Source organism: Anopheles gambiae, chromosome X (genome assembly GCF_943734735.2).
Source record: "Anopheles gambiae chromosome X, idAnoGambNW_F1_1, whole genome shotgun sequence".
NCBI classification, from domain to species: Eukaryota; Metazoa; Arthropoda; class Insecta; order Diptera; family Culicidae; genus Anopheles; species Anopheles gambiae.
Genome location: NC_064600.1, coordinates 19109568 through 19126585, shown reverse-complemented (window position 1 = coordinate 19126585; position 17018 = coordinate 19109568). Strand labels below are relative to the sequence as shown.

Sequence of the window (17018 nt, the reverse complement as noted above, 5' to 3'; positions counted from 1 at the left end):
GGTGAACCTCGAACTATAGCGCCTAAACGTGCGATGTAGGTCACGTAGCTGTCAAATAACAGATGATTTTGAAAGACGCCATATCAACGGGTAACTAGATTTGGAAGCGCAATTCTACCTATTCGTTTTATTGGTTCTTTTCAGCCAAACTATGACCAGCTTTTCTAAACTTTCATATCTTTAACCAAAACTAAAAACTAAACTAAAAACTAAAACTAAAAACTAAAAACTAAAAACTAAAGAATTCAAGTACACGCTTATACTAGATAATTTGGCCAGGTTACAGGGCTACGAAACTAAATTTCAAAGATCCGTTTTATTGTAAAGAGTAGGCCGAAAACAATGGTCTCGAAACTTAATAAAAATGAGGTACCAATTAAGAGACCTAAAACCAAAAATAAACGTTCACTGGTCCTGACACCAATACATCATCTTTTCTGGTTCAAGAACTGCATATGACCCGACTGTAATGTCAAGAACTGTAATGGCGGTTTTGAACCTGGTTACTAAACCTATGTTGGTCCAGGAATCGATACCGAACCCAAACCGGTCTAAGATTTAATACTGGTCCTGGAACCTATCATGAACCCATACCAGTCCAAGAACTGATCATACCGGCCCTGGAACTTATCAACCCATATCAGTCCTAGAACTGAAAGTAAAACTATAAAGGACCTCGAGCTGATACTGAACCCAAACCGGCCCTGTAACCGATCATGAACCCATACTTGTCCTGGAACTAATCATGAACCTATACTGGCTCTAGAATCTATCATGAACTTATACCAATCCTGGAATCTATTATGAATCCTCATACTGATCCAGAAATAGCGCCCAATTTTCCCCCATTTTTAAGAACTGTAGCTGGAACTGTTCCGGATTCGGAACAATACTTGGACGTGGTCTGGGTATGAAACCGATACAATTCCAGTTCCAGTCGACAAATCATACCCGGAAGGAAACGTGCAGCGTAGGAATTAGCGTAGGAAATTTAGTAGAATTTGTATGGTGATGATATCATCACAAAATGTGTGATTAAAACGAAACTAAAATCCCTTAATGCATGTAGTATCTACCCAGGTAGATCGTTGTAGGGAAGAAAGGGGTATATGAATTGAAACATGATTTTCTGCGCATTGTAGAAACATTAAATCAAATTAAATTAATCAAGCTAATGAGCAAATCATACACAGATGTAGACTATTGAAATGAAGGTTTGCCAATTTCAAAATGCAACTTTATGGCAATTGCAGCCTAAGGCTTACATTCGCATTTAAATAATGTTATTCGTGGATGAATGCAACAGTTCATCTAGCAACACGGCAATGGCATCCGTGCTGAAAAAAAAGAATCAGTTCATCCAACGTGTTCGGATTGAGTTCGCTGAAAATGGCAGTAAACAGAGTAACACACCAAGATTGTTAATTTTTGCTAGATTATCAGCCCATATAATATCTTACGCTCGGTTTTATTAACCTACAGACAGCTGAAATATTCTAGCGTCAGGAGTTAAGAGAAAATTCTGTGTTACGATGATTGTACTCGGCAATGCCGAGGTGCGTTAAATATTTTAATAACTAGCAAAAGCGATTGAACCCAAAAGATGCGCAACTCCTCCTGCCATGGATTTAGTTCTGTTTTTTTTTGTGTTGTGTGGTGAATTTAAGGCAATGGTTCTGTCCTTGAGAAAGGTGCCTTAAACAATACCGCAAAGAAATCATATTTCAGTTTTTTAAAATTTCCTACGACTATGTAAAATATAATTAAATTATTCGCAACGGAGAATTTATTAACTTCATTCCGCGCCTCTCTCAGTTTCCTGTAGTTCTTTTTCCTGCTTTCTGCTTTGCCTACCTGTCTCTGCGTGTTTCAATCGCTACTCTAACGTACATCCGTAACATGTAAGTGCCTCCTTTGGTAACTGACATTCTACCGCACTAACGTACAATGTGCGCGCGCCATCTACCCCTCCGACGCGTCGGATTCCGTATCGGCGTTGTGCTCATTGGCAGCCCCAGCGTCAGCGTCGGCACCACTAGCACCGCCACCGCCGACACCATCCTGCCGGTTGCGCAGCGTGTGCATACACGCTAGCATACGAATCATGAACGATGCTGGCACCGTTATGATATCCCTTGTCTCTTCCAACATCACAGCGTTCCGCTTCATGAGCTGAAAAGAGAAAAGCGAAACCGTGCAATGCGTGCGGTAGGTAAGCAAATGGGCAGACAGAGAGGGCAAGGGCCGAGGCTCGACACTTACTTTGCTTGCCACCTCTTCGCTGAAGTGGCTTTCCTGGGCCAGCGGCATCCACACCTTGATGTCGTAATCGATGCCCGAGCTGGCCAGTATCGGCAGGGTCGGGTGCGGCCGGACACAGTTGACCACGTGCTGGTCGGCCGTCACCAGCATCACGTTTTTGCCCGTGTACCGGTCCCAGGCGAAGATACTGCCACAGTCCGAGCCGGACATGACGAAATCGTCACCCCAGAACGTTGCCTCCTTAATGAGGGTCCTGCATAGAACAGAGAGAGAGAGAGAGGGTGTTGGGAGCACAATTAAAAGACACGCTTGGCTTGGTAGGTTGGCTACGCGGCAGGTACTTACCGCGTGTTCCGATGGCCGATAAACTTCTGCTTGACGTAGTCAAAGTTGGTGGAGGCGGAGGAAGTGTCGTCCTCCGTGCCGTCGTCCTTGTTCCCTCTAGCACTTGGGCTCGGGCCGTCACTGTCCTCTTCTGGCTTTTTGCCGTCGGCCTCGGCCTGCTCTCGCTCCTGCGTCGCTTGCGCAATCTCCTCATCGTCATCGTCATCATCGTCGCTGTGTACGGGGCGCGGGGGTGCTACGCTTACGCGCTGCTGCCCGGACGTCGACGGTTGCGGCTCCTGCCGTTGGTGCTGCACCTGCTGCAACAGGTCCGCCATATCCTCCGGCGGGTCGCGCTGCGCCAGATTTCGGATGCGCCGCGAGTTGCTGAGCGTCAGCCGAACGCGCGGATCGGTCAGCATGCGCGACATCACGTCCGCCATGCGGTTCATGATCGTGACCTGCAGCTGCGGCCGCACCTGGCCCAGCGGCATGCTCGACGACAGCTCGTGGGCCGGTCGCGCGTTCGGCCCGGTGTCGGACCAGTCGCCGCGCAGCCGCAGCCGCCGCACCGGCATGGTGCCGGCGAGAAAGTTGCCCCCCGTTCCGCCGTGCCCTTCGGACTGGCGGGCCGTGCTGACCTTGCCGGGGATGACTACCGACCGGGCGGCTGGTTTGCGGCAACCTGCCTCGCCCACGCCCTCGTGGTTGGCCACGTCGAACAGGTACAGATGGTCGGACGAGTAGTTGACGAGGAGCTGCTGCTCGCACCGGTCGTACTCGAGGGAGGTGACGCGGTACGTCCGGTCCTCGAACGCCGGAATGGTGAACACCTTCACCGCGGCCGTGTGCCGCTCGCTGGGCGTATCGTTCGCCCCCTTCACCGCCAGGTAGCGGCGGTCGTAGATGCGCACGCAGCCGGCAGCATTGCCCGCCGCAATGTAGTGGAGCGAGACCGGCGCAAGGGCCATGGCCGTGATCGCGCCCGGGCCCGCGATCAGTATGTTCTCCCGGCAGTGCGCCTTGTAGCAGTGGCTGACGCGCCGCAAATCGTACAGCCGGATCGTGCCGTCCTCGCCGCACGACATGAACGAGCGCGGCTCGGTCGGCACCGTCAGCACCTCGTACGTCGTGCCGGTGTTGTGGCAGCCGAAGTGGCCGCTCGCGTGCGTCTCCTCGCCGGTGGCCTGGTTCAGGTTGGTGTACAGCACGGTACCGTCGCCGGCGCAGGACACCACCACCCGGTTGTCCGACTGGGGCAGAAAGCGGGCGCTGAAGATGTTCGCCCGGTGGCGCGTTTTCGTCCGCTGCTGCTGGCCGGTGAACGGGTTCGAGATCGCAATGTACTGGTCGTCCGAGCCGGACAGCAGCAGCTGCCCGTCCGTGCTCCAGGACAGCGTGTTGACGCAGCCGCTGTGCGCCTTGATCTCCTTCCAGCGCTCCAGCCGTTGCAGCTGGGCGAGGGAATTCTTCGCGTCGCGCTGCAACCGGCTCCGGTACCGGGCTGGCTCCGTCCGCGGACCGTCGAGCAGGTCGCGGAACAGGGTTTGCTTTCCACGGTGCGGCATCCTTTGCTTCGTGTTTGGCTGTTCCTGCTCTGGACAATCTGCTGGGCGCGTATTGGCTTCAACGATGTTGAATGTTGCTGTCCAAGCGGCTAGTATGGGTGTTTGATTGTAGGGAGCGCGCGCCTAAGAGCGGATCAGTGACTACGTAAACTATTTATGTACAGCACGGTTTAACTTCCCCTCCGATCGGCTCATTTGTTAACAGGTACGCTGCTCAGCGACTGCTATGCTGAAGCGTACTAGAGTGGAGCTGTACCGGGGCGAGAGCTTTATCATTATGCTGGAGTCGCGAAGAGCTGCATACACTGTAATGAAAGATCATACGTTGAGCACTTTAAATTAGAGGTGGCAAAACAATGCAGTTTGCTCTTAAAGGGATATAATTGAAGATTTCGTGATGGGAAAAATGAAGTTTTCGTCGGAATCGATTTCGGCTAGCGAATCGGCTTCGGAATCGGTTCCGGAATTGAAATCAGTTCCAGAATCGAAATCGGTTCCGAAATCGGAATCGGCTTCGAAACGGAGTCGGTTTCGGCATCTCCATAAGAATAGGCGTATGGGTCCAATAATGCTACGTTTTGATAGCCAAAAAGAATCAAATTTTACTTGTAAACGATCCATTCTCATGGAGAATTCTGGACTTATGTTGCTTCTGAAACTCCTTTTTTCAATTCAAGAACTGATTCTCATTCCGGAGCTAATTCCATTTCTGGAGTCAATCCTGATTCCATTACCGGAGCAAATTGCGATTCTCAGGTTGATACCCATTCCGGAGCCGATTCTGATTTCGGGACCGATTCCGATCTAGGAATCTATTCCGGAGCCGACTTCGCAATTGGCTCCGGAGTCGACTCCGGAATCGGCTCCGGAGTCGACTCCGGAATCGGCTCCGGAGTTAACCGGAGTTAGATTCCAGCATTGGATTTGATTGCGAAAACGGAATCGGAATCGGGTTGGTCCGATTCCGAGCTTGCACCACTAATATAAATCCATGTTCCAGTGGCTGCCTACTCCAAACTCAACCAAAGGTAGTAATAACAGTTTAAATTAGATAACGACCATTTCAAACCGACTGGATCAACATGATTCGTAGGAAGGATTCTGCGCAAGCATTGGACAGCGCAAAAGGTAAGTTGAAGTACTCCACTTGCTATCAAAGGTAGAGCGACCCGTAACGATCGTATCGTACGCAAACGGACAGCATCATGCAACCAGATTAGATATCGACGTTGGACGTCGATTCAACAAAACCTGGCTCGGCTGTACCACACAAGTGTGTGCTGTAATCTGTTAGAGCACGGATGGTGTGGGCACCGCTTGGGGCATTTACAACCAGAAAGGGTTCAGTAAGCGTTAACCCCTAATAATAGAATGGGCCACAATATCAGGCAGCGTTCGCGCGCAAGTGGCGCGGGCGAGAGAACAAAAAAAAAATACCATAATTAAACACGGGCACCGCGGGTGTTTATGGTGCTCTCTTCGCTTGAAAAACTTTGTACCGAGTAGTAGCAGATGTTTGGAATAGCTCCACTAAAAACAAAAAAGAAGGGCTACACAATTGGCCCTTTGACACGTAATTATTTCGGAGCGCAAGCACTGCACGTTGGCGGCGCACCGTTTGACTAATTTTAGAATGCCGGAAAGCTGCTTTGACGCCCGATTTACAACCTTTTCGGCGAATATTTCGACGGTGGGGCTGGGCAGGTTTCTAGCCCCACGCAAGCGATTCCGCAGGATGTTGCTGCAGAAACCGCTCCGGAACCTCTCCGAAGTGAGCAAAAAGGGTGAACAAAAAAAACAACCAACGCCTTTCGCTGCAAAAGGAATTCGAAGGTCAAAAGGAGGCAGTGTAGCTGGCATAACCTGCACCTTTATTGCGACCGGGGCCGATTGCAACGTCGTGACACCCGTTACGACGCCCGGAACGCCGGCTGGTGTACGCTGGGTGGCAGCGGCTGTTGATTGCGTTGATTACGAAGCTACCGGGGATGGCTTTATCCGCGCAGACCTACTGTGTCCGTGCGAGAGCGACAATACTTACGCGAAAATCGATTTGGCACCGGGATTAACTTCCTTCAGAGGCGGCTCCGGTAGCACCGCGACGGTGCAAACACAACGACAAGAACAAAACGCATCAACAAGCGGGATAGACGGAAGGTTTCGTACCGGTCGCGAAGCTGCTGGGTCCGGTGCGTTGAATGCAATTTGTTTTATTTTGGCCGAGCGACTGCGAGAGATTTTGCACAATTATACAATGTACCGCAGGTTCGGTTCGATTTCGAGACTGACAAATAGCAACTGTCGGTTGCGTGAAGTTTGCGAGCATAACAACCAAGGTGGAATGTATAATGAGGTGTAGTTATAGCGCTTTTGGCGATCCCCCCCTGGGCTCCGATTTTGACAGATGGTTTTCCGCTTGTATATGTATTGATGGATTGTTTACGTTTTGCATGGTCAATATTTGGTGGAGATCAATTTGGGTGAATATTTTAGTTTATTAGAACACAGTCCGTGATTTAAAATGGATTTTTATCTTCGAGAACTTGAAGCGTTCGCCAAACGCGGAAAACTAACTGTCAGTTTTCTTCGTCGATTCTTCTTCCACCTAGCTGTCAAAACGGGCATATAACTTGACCTGATATCTTTACGGTCCTTGATAACAACTGTTCGGTTGGCGCAAGGTGGATTAAAAATATCAGGTGGTGGATTAGGGCCTTTGGGGGGTCGCCATAGTTGAGGGACTTTACGTCATTTTAAAACCGTTAACCATTGGTTTCCGCGCACAAAGCTTAGCAAATAGAACAGATTTCTTAGTTATTATGTGCATTTTTGTGTGTCTATTGATTTTGTCGAAAAAAATTAGATATATCAACAAAAGATTTGATGATTTGTTTATGCATGAAATTTAAAATCATGTGAGTAAGAGTTCTAATCTCACGTAAATTGTCCATGCGACTCGTAGATAATGAGGAATTAATATGAAAATTGAAAAAAATGATTTCTTTGTTTTTATCTTTAAAAATGTCGAAAACACAATGAATTATAGAATAAATTCACGGAATAACACTAAATAACACACTTTAATACATGTTTTAATGTTAAATAAGAACTCGAAAAGTCCAAAATATATTTTTAAACAATATTTAATCGAAAAAATGGGGCAGATAAATTATATGAACAAATTTAATAAATGTAAACAAAGTTTGAATCCTGGGGACCTTACGTCAAGTGACGAATTGTCAAAATGCACTAGAGTCCACCACCTGATATTTTTAAATCCACCTTGGGTTGGCGGCACTCGATTTTTTCTAATGTTTTAAACATTTGAACGCTGCGCTTTGCTCACACGGCGCCTACCACGCCTATGAAGGAAGGGTTTGAATTTGTTACTTTAAATTACGGCTAACTCAATCGCGTAGCGGCAATTGAAGCGACAACTGTGGGATTTCGATTTACCCAGAGCAGCAGCACAACAAGAGCACAATGAACTAACCTTGTTCTTGCGTGTCGGTTGACAGCATACCCAAACAACAAAACACGGCTATAGCACCAAAGTGGGTGTAGAGTAGCGCACCTATACGCTTGTAGCTTTGTACCATATAACCAGCTGGCCAGTGCAATGTAGGGATGGGTAAATTCAACAAAAATCCGGAGTCGCTTCCGAATGACTCCGCCAAAATCGAAACCGGTACCAGAAGGTAGGTGCAACACTCCAAACTTGGAACACTCCAAACTTGCATCGCATTGAAGTTATGCATCGCTAGAACAAGAACGGCGAAACGATTACAGTCTGTTCCCGAGTTACACGGTTCTCGACTTACGCGGATTCGGAGATACGTGGTTTTATAAATTTGACAGATTAAATGTCAAATCAATACAATTTGCTTCAAGATCGGTATAAATTACATTTTTGCTAACAAATTGAAACCGCTTAAAAGCCGGAAATATTAGAATTTTCTGCACGAATCTTAACAAATAAATGATGATGTATATAAAAGTACTACATTAAATCAAAAACTCGGAGTAATCAATAGAATTTTAGTCAAAAAACGTGAAATTCGACTTACGCGGATATTCGAGTTACGCGGATTCGTTGGGAACGCAGAAACCGCGTAACTCGGGAACAGACTGTATTTAAATACTAAATACCAATTTAATTCACCAGCACTGAAACAAGTGAGATTTGAATATTGTTCGTTGGTGTTGATACCCACATATCTGAACACACGACTTATTACAGTGGAGCGACGTTTATCCGGGCTTTTCGGGACTTCACCTCGCTCGGATATGCGAATAACACGGATAATGATTCAAATGATATATTTTATCACCAATTCCTATTGAGGTTTTGGAAAATTTTCTTTAAAATAACCCAGGTTTTATTAACTTCATGTTTTTTCAATGAAAAAAATTGAAATTTGCCATGAATTATAGTGTTTTTTGTTGCGACAATGTGCTCTTATAACCGCTTTTTCAAATATCCTCCTCATAACGCAATATCACAACTGTCAACAGCACGGATAAACGGAAAGCCGGATAAAAGGTACCAGTATAAACGGCGCTCGACTGTAAATAGATTCTTACTCGGGTTGTTTGAAGGGTCGACGACAACTAAACGGGTTCTAAACGACTCAAACTCTCTACCTAAACAGAATATAAAACGACTTCGTTTAGCAAACGGTGAACGACTGATGCATTCTAAAAATAGCAACAAAAAAACTGGTGGCGTCATCTGTTGGTGGAATACCCCACCAGTGGAGCACTTTCCTCACTTTGAGAGCTTTCTACGTCCCTCTGTACTGTTATATGCATCGAAGTTATGCATCGCTAGAACTAGAACGGTGAAACGATTGTTTAAACACTAAACTCCAATGTAAACCTTCAGCACTTAAGCTAGTGAGATTTGAGTAATGGTCAATGGTGTTGATACCCATGTATCTGACCACACGACTATTCATATAGATTTTTGCTCAGAAAGTTAAAAGACTATATAGGTCATTATAAGATGAAACTTGTCGAAACACATTGCAAGAATAGGACAGCACTATAATGATTAGTTATAATACGCCATCTATTGAGCAAAACAGTGAAGCTATGGAGCTTTCATTTTTTTCTATGGATATTTGATTTTTCAGTCGTTGAAGCTTAATCTGTGCAACTTAGGTTATTAAATTCAAAATTATTTTTCGATATTTTTTTAATTTTAGCCACTCTTTTCCATAGACTCTTTTTCCATAGGTATCCGCTGTGCGTGAAAACTCGAGGTACGCTAGTGTGCTCGGTCCCGTACGATAGCACAGTATATAATACTTCCGACTGTTACAACGAATCCGATAGGCTCCGACGGCTCCGGACGGCTCCAACCAGTTACAGCTGCCGAATAGCGGCTCCGGGCGCTTCAGGGCTTCAGAATACTTCCGACTGTTACAACGAATCCGGTAGGCTCCGACGGCTCCGGACGGCTCCGATGACTCCGAATGACTTGGAACGGCTCCGGGGGTAATCGACGGTTTTATTGGTCGGTGGGTGCGATGCCGACAACCCATCACTAGGTGCATGTGTATATGTAAATATAAGGAAGAAATACTTTTAAAGAAATAACCTTTTTTGTACTACATTGACATTTTAACCTATTTCACTCAATTAATGGAGATGATTGTTGAACAAGACAATCGTTTTGGTAAAACAATTTTCGAAGCTAGCACCTGCAAACCTATAAAAGCACCTTCTACATACATATACCTTGATTGCAATAGCAAATATTGTCCCTTGGGTAAACAGCTGATATTGACAGTTTGATTTTGACATTGCAGTGGGGTGCGGAAAAAAAACTCCAAGCAAAACAAACACAAAGCACGCATGGAGCAGTCACCTTAGTTTCCGATTCGAATCTCTGCCGTACGATACTGAGTGGTCCAATTGATAATTAGAAGCGTAACCCAGCGCAGTTGAATGTTTGTCAGTACGGTTCGCGTTTGCGGCATGCTGCGTTGCTTTGTGGTCGCGCGAAGGTTGTCACCGAGAAGCTTCTCCTCACTGCAGCCAACGCCCGAGTCGTCCGCTGTTACCGGTTCCGCCAACCGTACCTGGTCGGAGCGGCGCCTCGAGCATCGTACCAAGGTTCCGCAGCAAACGCACCGGTCAACCGAGCCGGCCGACGGCAATCAACAATCAGCGCCCGTCGTCATCAGCCACCAAACAGTGCGCCTGCTCGAGCGGCTATCGCTCGTAGATTTGGACAGCCAGTAAATACGGACCGCCTCCCGATGCGGGTTTGCAGTCGAGCAGACTTAAACTAACGCACGTGTTTCTTATTTCCGTTCTCCACAGGGAAGCCCTCGGCACGCTGCAGGACTCGATTGAGTTTGCGTCGCGCATTCTGCCCATCGGCACGGACGGCGTGGAACCGCTCTACAGTGTGCTGGAGCGCGAGAAGCTTGCCCTCCGGCCCGATACAGTGGATGACGGTGACCGCCAGACGGAGGTGCTGCAGAACGCAACCATCACCGAGGAGGAGTACTTCGTAGCGCCGCCGGGCAACATTCCGCTCGAGCAGGGCGAACGAGCGTAAGTCTTCGTCGCACACACACACATCAGTAGCAGAAGTATGGCACGGGCGGGTAAAACCTTTATCGAGCTATTGCAAACCTGTCGGCAGAGTAGCTTTGTCGATTTTCGGCTGGACGGAGCAACCGTGCGTGATCTATCGCTAACGTCGGTCGGTCAGCTGTTGCGTAACAATTTGCGCACGGCAAGGAACCAGCTGGGCAGCGGCAGTAGCAACAGCAACCCAATTCCAATGTACAGTGGAAGTAGCAATCGTAGCGTACTGGAGAGCTTGGGCATGGTCCAGCGTGCTAACGGCAACAAGGTGCCGAAACACCCGATCGGCCTGCTGGTGGAGGAAGCGCGCACGAACCAGCTGGTCAGCCTAGGCGATGGTTTTGCGCTGCAGCTGCCAGAAACTCTCGAGCTGCACACGACCTATTTGCTGCCGCCAGCAATGGGCAGCCAGTTCCTCTACCAGCTGCAGCGACAGCGCAAAATCTGGTGGATGCGTTGGTCCGTCGATCCGGGCCGGTATTTCATCTCCGACATGAGGCGCGACGAGGCAGACCAGGGCCGGACGACGGCCGTATCGATCTGTGCCCGGTTTCTGGACCGGTCCGAGCACGCGCAGATGGTCGAGCTGGAACGGTTGGAGCTGTCCGAGGGCGAGCGGGTGGGCGAGCGGCAGGCAGCAATAGTGCGCGTGGGGCACAACCTTGACCGAGCGGTACTTGCCATCCTAATGGACGCGCTCGAGTGTGCTGCCTCGGAGCGGTGCGTGAAGATTCACCGCAAAATAGCTCCATATAAGTGCGGTATCGTCTGTGCGGGGGAAGATGCTACAGGTAATTGGTATGATATTTACTGGTAAAGATAAAACTGTTTATTAATGGCCATATGGAGAAAATAACACTCACGATATTGGGTTTTAAAAGTTTGGAAACACGCGCTTTAAAAAAAGGAAGAAGTTCGAACAAAACTTACGTGGAAGCAGTGCTGCAAAATGTCATGAGTATCACGAGATGTTTGCCAACGAAAACAATGAACATATCCGTGGTAGCTTGATGCTCATTGCTGATACTCAATGAAAGTGCGTCATGACATGCCGAACGCGATACTCTGACTGACAAACTGAGGTTAATGCCGTCGCAAGCATTATCATGACTTTTTCTGGCTTTGAACAATGCTGCCAAGTGCCACTATTTCAGTCACCAACACTCATGACTGAAACGAAGTTCAAGTCAGCTCACGTACACAACTGTGATGATCAGGGGTGATACTCAAACAGATGATGGATCAATCACATGCTTGGTGACATTTTGGTAAGGACCCAACTCTTGGTCACTCACTCGGACATTTTCTGTCGGCGATAAACACGACATTCTTGGAATATACTTGGCGTGTGGTCTCTAACAACAAAATGAGCATGCTTTCTCTCTCTATCTGTTTTGTTTATCTTTCGGGTCAAACAGAGCGAGAAAACATGAACTCATTTTGATTCTTGGAACCACTTGCAAGTATCGCATATATCCCATGACTATCATGATGATCACCAACTAAAAATCTCGCGACCAAGTGACTGGCCAAGAGTTGATTGCGCACAATGTCACCAAGCATGGGATAGTCGTATCAAATGTTTGAATCTCACCTCTGATCATCACAGTTCGTGACGCTGACATGATTTTGTTTCAGTCGGAATGTGTCACGATCAAGCTGGAATTTGTTAGTGACATTTTGCAGAACTGATCACAGTAAAAAAAAAGTCATAACATAATGACTTTGGCCACAAAAATGTCACGAAGCATGCATTGATCACAGTGCGTGACGCTGACATGATTTTGTTTCAGTCGGAATTTGTCATGATCAAGCTGGAATTTGTTAGTGACATTTTGCAGAACTGATTACAGTAAAAAAAAGTCATGACATAGTGACTTTGATCGCAAAAATGTCACGAAGCATGCATTGATCACACCAATTGTTTTGAGTATCACCTCTGATTATCACAATTGAGTACGTGACGATTTTGTTTCAATCAGATTTTTTATTACACAGTGACATTTTGACATTACACAGTGACAGTGACATTTTGCAGCACTGCGTAGAAGTAACGTAGTCTCAAATTTAAATTATCTCTTTTCTCTCCTCCTCCACCGACAGTTGCTAACGTGCGGAATGACTTGATTGACCTCTCGAAGCATCTAACCTACGTGCTGCGCGCCGCCAACCTTCCTGTCCACGAAAGCTTCTCCTTCGAACAGGCTTCGCCGGCGCTGGATCGGCTGGATCAAATCGGCGTACCGTACGTCCTGCTCCTAGGGGCCGGAACGCTGCGCACCGGCCTGCTACAGCTGCGCTCCCGCGACACTACCCTGTCCGAAACGATTCATCTGTCCGATCTGCCACACTACTTAGAGAGAATAATAAACGCGTAAATGTAAACACCGCTAGAAGAAGTCGGTCAGGTACTGGCGCACGTTGAACCCAACCATCCGACCGATCTGCAGGATAAAGTCCATCCCGACCGTGCACTGGAGCCGGGTGGCCGAACCGTCCAGCATGGCGCTGCCGCCGGCACCACCCTCGGCCGACGACGCGTACGTTAACAGCTTCAGGTGCACCAGGGTGGAGATTTGCGCGAGCAGATTGCACGTCAGCCCCACCTGTTCGTCCAGGATTGCGTAAAAGATGGCCAGCAACCGGTCGACGTTGAACGCTTTCGGGCCGAGCTTGGTGGTCATCTTTTCCGTCACCTTCGCGCGGGCATTCACCGCCTGCATGCGCTTCCGCTGCTTGCCGTGGTTCTTCATGAACAGCCGCCGGTCCTCCTTGGCCGCATTGTTGCTCGCCAGGTACGCGGCAATGAGCAGGTACTTGGCGTAGTACGGCAGCTCCAGGTTCTGGGCCAACCAGGCCGTCCCGTCCGGTGCGACACCGCTGCCGGTGGCTTTCGTGCCGATCCGCATGTACATCGTGCTCAGGGCGGCGCGCAGCGTCTTCGTAATGTTGCGCCACAGCTTCATCGAATCGTGCGCCGGTATGGTGCCGTCCCGCACCGGCTCACAGTAGGCGGGGAAACATTCGGCCGCCACCAGGCGAAGCTCCTTCACGTCGCGGCACACCTTCCAGAAGGTGCCGAGAAACAGACTAACGTAGTTGCGATGGAACTCCTCCGTGATCGCGGCTAGCCAGAGCTGGTCGGGGGCGGACCGTTGCCCGCCAAGTCCCTGCACGTGCTGGGTGTGGAAAGGGAAGGGTCAGTGAAGGAGCGTGTTTGCGCTCTCCCACTTTCCTCGCGTACTTACCGGCGCGTAATCGTTCATCAGAATGCGCTGCATGTCGGCGCGAGTGTACTCCGCCACGAACAGCTTCACCACCGGCGGCAGTCCCGCTTTGGTGTAGAACTTTTCGAACGGCAGCGACGACACCAGCACCACCGACACGTTCAGCCCGGTCGCTTCCGGCAGCTGCAGAAACAGTGGCAGCAGGTTGTGGGCCATGTCGCGCAGCCGCTCCGCATGGCGCACCACGATCACGTACGAGCGGGCTGGATCGAGCCGCTGGCGCAGCGCGGCAAGGAAGTCCTTTGCGTACTCGAGCTTGCAGTCGATGCTGTAGTGGTTGGACTGCGACAGCTCTGCGCCCTCCAGCTGGCGGACGATCGTTTCGAACAGTATCTTGTTGGTGTAGCAGCTGATCGCGCTCAGCTGGGCGCACCGCAGCGATTCGTCCGCGGCCGACCGGCACCGGAACACTTCGCGCAAGATCGCACCTTTCCCGGTCGATGATTGGCCATAGATGTAGAGGGCGGGCGGAAACTGATCGCCCTTGCGGTAGTAGCGGTACAGCTGGCGCACGTACCCGTCCCGGCAGGGTAGCACCCCGGCGATCTGCTTCACAAATGCCTCCATGCTGAGCGGACAGTTAGTGAAAAGACATTAATTAACACTTGAATGATTTTTTTTCTTTTCGTTTGTTTGACTAGCTGGATTTCCCCTGCCAAGGGACAGCGTTGTGTGATGGTCGTTGTTTGAATAGCCGGCGTCGCTTGAACGTATTCACGATGCAAAACAATAACATACTGCGATCACGCTCTCGTAGCTTTTGCTTAATGCAAGTGAAAGAAAGAGAGGGGTAGATACAAAGCGCGCGCAAATTGAGCAGGTTTACGTTGTTTTTACATGACAGTGCGATTATCGCAAAACAAGCTTCACAGCGAGAAAAACAAACAAACAACAAATTTGAATCTATAAACTAGTGGTGGGCGCTCGAAATCGGACCTACCCGATTTCGATTCCGTGTTCGGATCGATTCCGCGATCAGATTCATTTCCGGAATCGGAATTGACCTGGGAATCGTTTTTTGCCCCGGTAGCGGAATCAGGATTGACTCCAGAAATAAGCTCCGGAATGAGAATCAGTTTTGAATTGAAATAAGAAGTTAAGATAAGAGATCAGATAAGAGAAGAAATAAGAAACGAAATCAGTCCGGCAATCTCCATGAGAATTGTCCTATTCGATTTGGTAGATTAAGTTGAAATTCGGCTATCGCAATCGATTAAGGGCCGTGTGCTTCATCGCATGCGATTTTATCGCACGTGCTGTCAAACGTTTTTTCGTATTATATTGCATTTATTTGGATGATTTTAATAATATAACGATTATGAAAAATTAAGTTGAAATTGTTCCTACAAAACACCACACATTTAGTTAGACAGATAAAACCGAATGCGGCGTCCGACGAAATTAAAAATTTTTGATTCTGTCGTACGACGAAATCGCACGTCCGACAGGGCTTCCGATAAAATCGCATCCTATAAGCGAAAGGCCACGGGAGTGACAAAATGCTGACAAATTTTTCAAAATGTGAGCTTTTGTCACTTTTTTGAGCTTTTGTCAAAATTTTGTGACCTGGAGCAGCCAGGAAAAAAAAGTTGACAAAAGTTGACAATATTTGACGTTCGTGAAAAAGCGTAAACAAACAGCTATTTGGCGCAGTTGTGACCCATTGTTATGATAATAATGCTAAAATGCATGATTCTAATTGATTTATGTACCTAGTTAGTGCTTCTTAAACAAAATATCGATGATATTCAGATGTTGGAGCTTTTTGTCGCTCTTGTGCATGTTTTTGGTGCGGCCACGAGAAAAGCTCTTTTTTGCAGTTGACAAGCAATTTTGACAAAGTTGAAAAAATTTTCAACATTTTTTCAGCTCCGTGGCCACGCGCTATATGGAGCATAGACGCGGGCCTAAAGCGAGCTTTATGACAGTCGAATTCTTGTCTCTAGTTTAGTAAGGCGGCGCTCTAGCAGCAATCGAACACGACATCCGACACGAACAAACCCATATACAGGCGGTCCCCGAGATACACGGTTAATGGGGACCGAAAACGGCCGCAAAATACCGCGTATCTCGAATTTCCGCGTAAGTCGAATCTCGTGATTTCCAGCTAAAATATCACTAATTTTCGTGTAATTTTGCAAGTAGGAGGCGGTTTTAGTCACTTTATGAATTATTTGATATGATTCTGACTGAATATAACTGTTTTAAACCTTTTGAAATAGTTTTTAACATTCGATCAAAACGGAAATTATTTGGCAATTTGAAATTGATGTGTCAAATCAGTACAATTTGCTCAAAGAATTGTCAAATTTAGAAAACCGCGTATCTCCGAATCCGCGTATAAGAGGTACCGTGTATCTCGGGGACCGCCTGTAATCATATGGAGGTGCACTGTCAGACACACACAAACAAACAAGACAAACATGTCAAATCCCATACAAGGTGGAATATAGAGGAGGTGTCTTCTTAGCGTTTGGCATGTTGCCATTTTGAGATTCAGTTTGACAACAGCCGTCGATATTTGTTTACAGGCAGCAGTTGCAATATAACGTGTAAAATGCCGATTTATGGAGTGTGGATGCAAAATACATTTTTTTAGTGCTAAACAAATGTTTATCAAACGAAAACAATTCATTTATCATATCCAAATACCAGCAACATTCGTCGCATTTGACAACTGCCGTCGATCCTGGTTTTGTGCTTTTTTCTAAAGCCTCGATGCCCAATTGTTCTACATGACAACACCTCCTTTCTACCCACTTTGATCACATACATTTTTCATGTTCGATGTCGTGTTCAATTGGTGCTAGAGCGCCGGGTAACGCGCAGGGAATCTGAAATGGAATTTGTTTCATTTTTGTCTGTTTGAACGACTTTAACGATTGTTTATTCGTTGAATGCATATCTATTTTTGTTCAGCCTTGCAATAAAATAAAAATGCGCTTTTATTTACGTGTTTATAGCAATCTGACAG

The 17018-nt window shown here is 47.6% G+C and overlaps 4 protein-coding genes across 5 annotated transcripts; 2 read left to right on the top strand and 2 right to left on the bottom strand.

Annotated features, from left to right (window-relative positions):
* Nucleotides 1–1418: 1418 nt before the first annotated feature.
* On the bottom strand, nucleotides 1419–6472 carry LOC1270478 (DDB1- and CUL4-associated factor 6). Of its 2 annotated transcripts, XM_309177.6 has the most exons (4): nucleotides 6196–6470; nucleotides 2608–4459; nucleotides 2263–2515; nucleotides 1419–2172 (listed from the first exon to the last, which is right to left on the bottom strand). In XM_309177.6, exons 2-4 carry the CDS (start codon nucleotides 4152–4154, stop codon nucleotides 1963–1965), a joined length of 2010 nt encoding a protein of 669 aa, XP_309177.6. In that variant the 5' UTR covers nucleotides 4155–4459; nucleotides 6196–6470; the 3' UTR covers nucleotides 1419–1962. The 2 variants fall into 2 exon arrangements, with proteins under 2 accessions (XP_309177.6, XP_061506745.1); XM_061650761.1 differs by having other exon boundaries at nucleotides 1419–2515; nucleotides 6196–6472.
* A 3484-nt stretch (nucleotides 6473–9956) lies between these two features.
* Nucleotides 9957–10725, top strand: LOC11175511 (glutamyl-tRNA(Gln) amidotransferase subunit C, mitochondrial). The gene is made up of 2 exons (XM_003437114.2): nucleotides 9957–10399; nucleotides 10485–10725. Exons 1-2 carry the CDS (start codon nucleotides 10107–10109, stop codon nucleotides 10723–10725), a joined length of 534 nt encoding a protein of 177 aa, XP_003437162.2. The 5' UTR covers nucleotides 9957–10106.
* Nucleotides 10726–10761: 36 nt separating this feature from the next.
* LOC1270476 (DNA polymerase subunit gamma-2, mitochondrial) lies at nucleotides 10762–13150 on the top strand. Its single transcript, XM_560198.5, has 2 exons — nucleotides 10762–11548; nucleotides 12861–13150. Exons 1-2 carry the CDS (start codon nucleotides 10762–10764, stop codon nucleotides 13133–13135), a joined length of 1062 nt encoding a protein of 353 aa, XP_560198.5. The 3' UTR covers nucleotides 13136–13150.
* LOC1270475 (origin recognition complex subunit 5) lies at nucleotides 12725–14922 on the bottom strand. The gene is made up of 2 exons (XM_309174.4): nucleotides 14006–14922; nucleotides 12725–13936 (listed from the first exon to the last, which is right to left on the bottom strand). Exons 1-2 carry the CDS (start codon nucleotides 14609–14611, stop codon nucleotides 13148–13150), a joined length of 1395 nt encoding a protein of 464 aa, XP_309174.2. The 5' UTR covers nucleotides 14612–14922; the 3' UTR covers nucleotides 12725–13147.
* Between the last annotated feature and the right edge of the window lie 2096 nt (nucleotides 14923–17018).

What these genes read in the sequence shown, in the direction of transcription:
- LOC1270478 (XM_061650761.1), bottom strand. Translation starts at nt 4,154, where the DNA reads ATGCCGCACCGTGGAAAGCAAACCCTGTTCCGCGACCTGCTCGACGGT. An exon ending in ATCGGCCATCGGAACACGCG is followed by an intron (nt 2,516 to 2,607) that starts GTAAGTACCTGC and finishes TGTTCTATGCAG; the next exon opens with GACCCTCATTAAGGAGGCAA.
- LOC11175511 (XM_003437114.2), top strand. Translation starts at nt 10,107, where the DNA reads ATGTTTGTCAGTACGGTTCGCGTTTGCGGCATGCTGCGTTGCTTTGTG. An exon ending in CTCGTAGATTTGGACAGCCA is followed by an intron (nt 10,400 to 10,484) that starts GTAAATACGGAC and finishes CGTTCTCCACAG; the next exon opens with GGAAGCCCTCGGCACGCTGC.
- LOC1270476 (XM_560198.5), top strand. Translation starts at nt 10,762, where the DNA reads ATGGCACGGGCGGGTAAAACCTTTATCGAGCTATTGCAAACCTGTCGG. An exon ending in TGCGGGGGAAGATGCTACAG is followed by an intron (nt 11,549 to 12,860) that starts GTAATTGGTATG and finishes CTCCACCGACAG; the next exon opens with TTGCTAACGTGCGGAATGAC.
- LOC1270475 (XM_309174.4), bottom strand. Translation starts at nt 14,611, where the DNA reads ATGGAGGCATTTGTGAAGCAGATCGCCGGGGTGCTACCCTGCCGGGAC. An exon ending in TGATGAACGATTACGCGCCG is followed by an intron (nt 13,937 to 14,005) that starts GTAAGTACGCGA and finishes TTCCACACCCAG; the next exon opens with CACGTGCAGGGACTTGGCGG.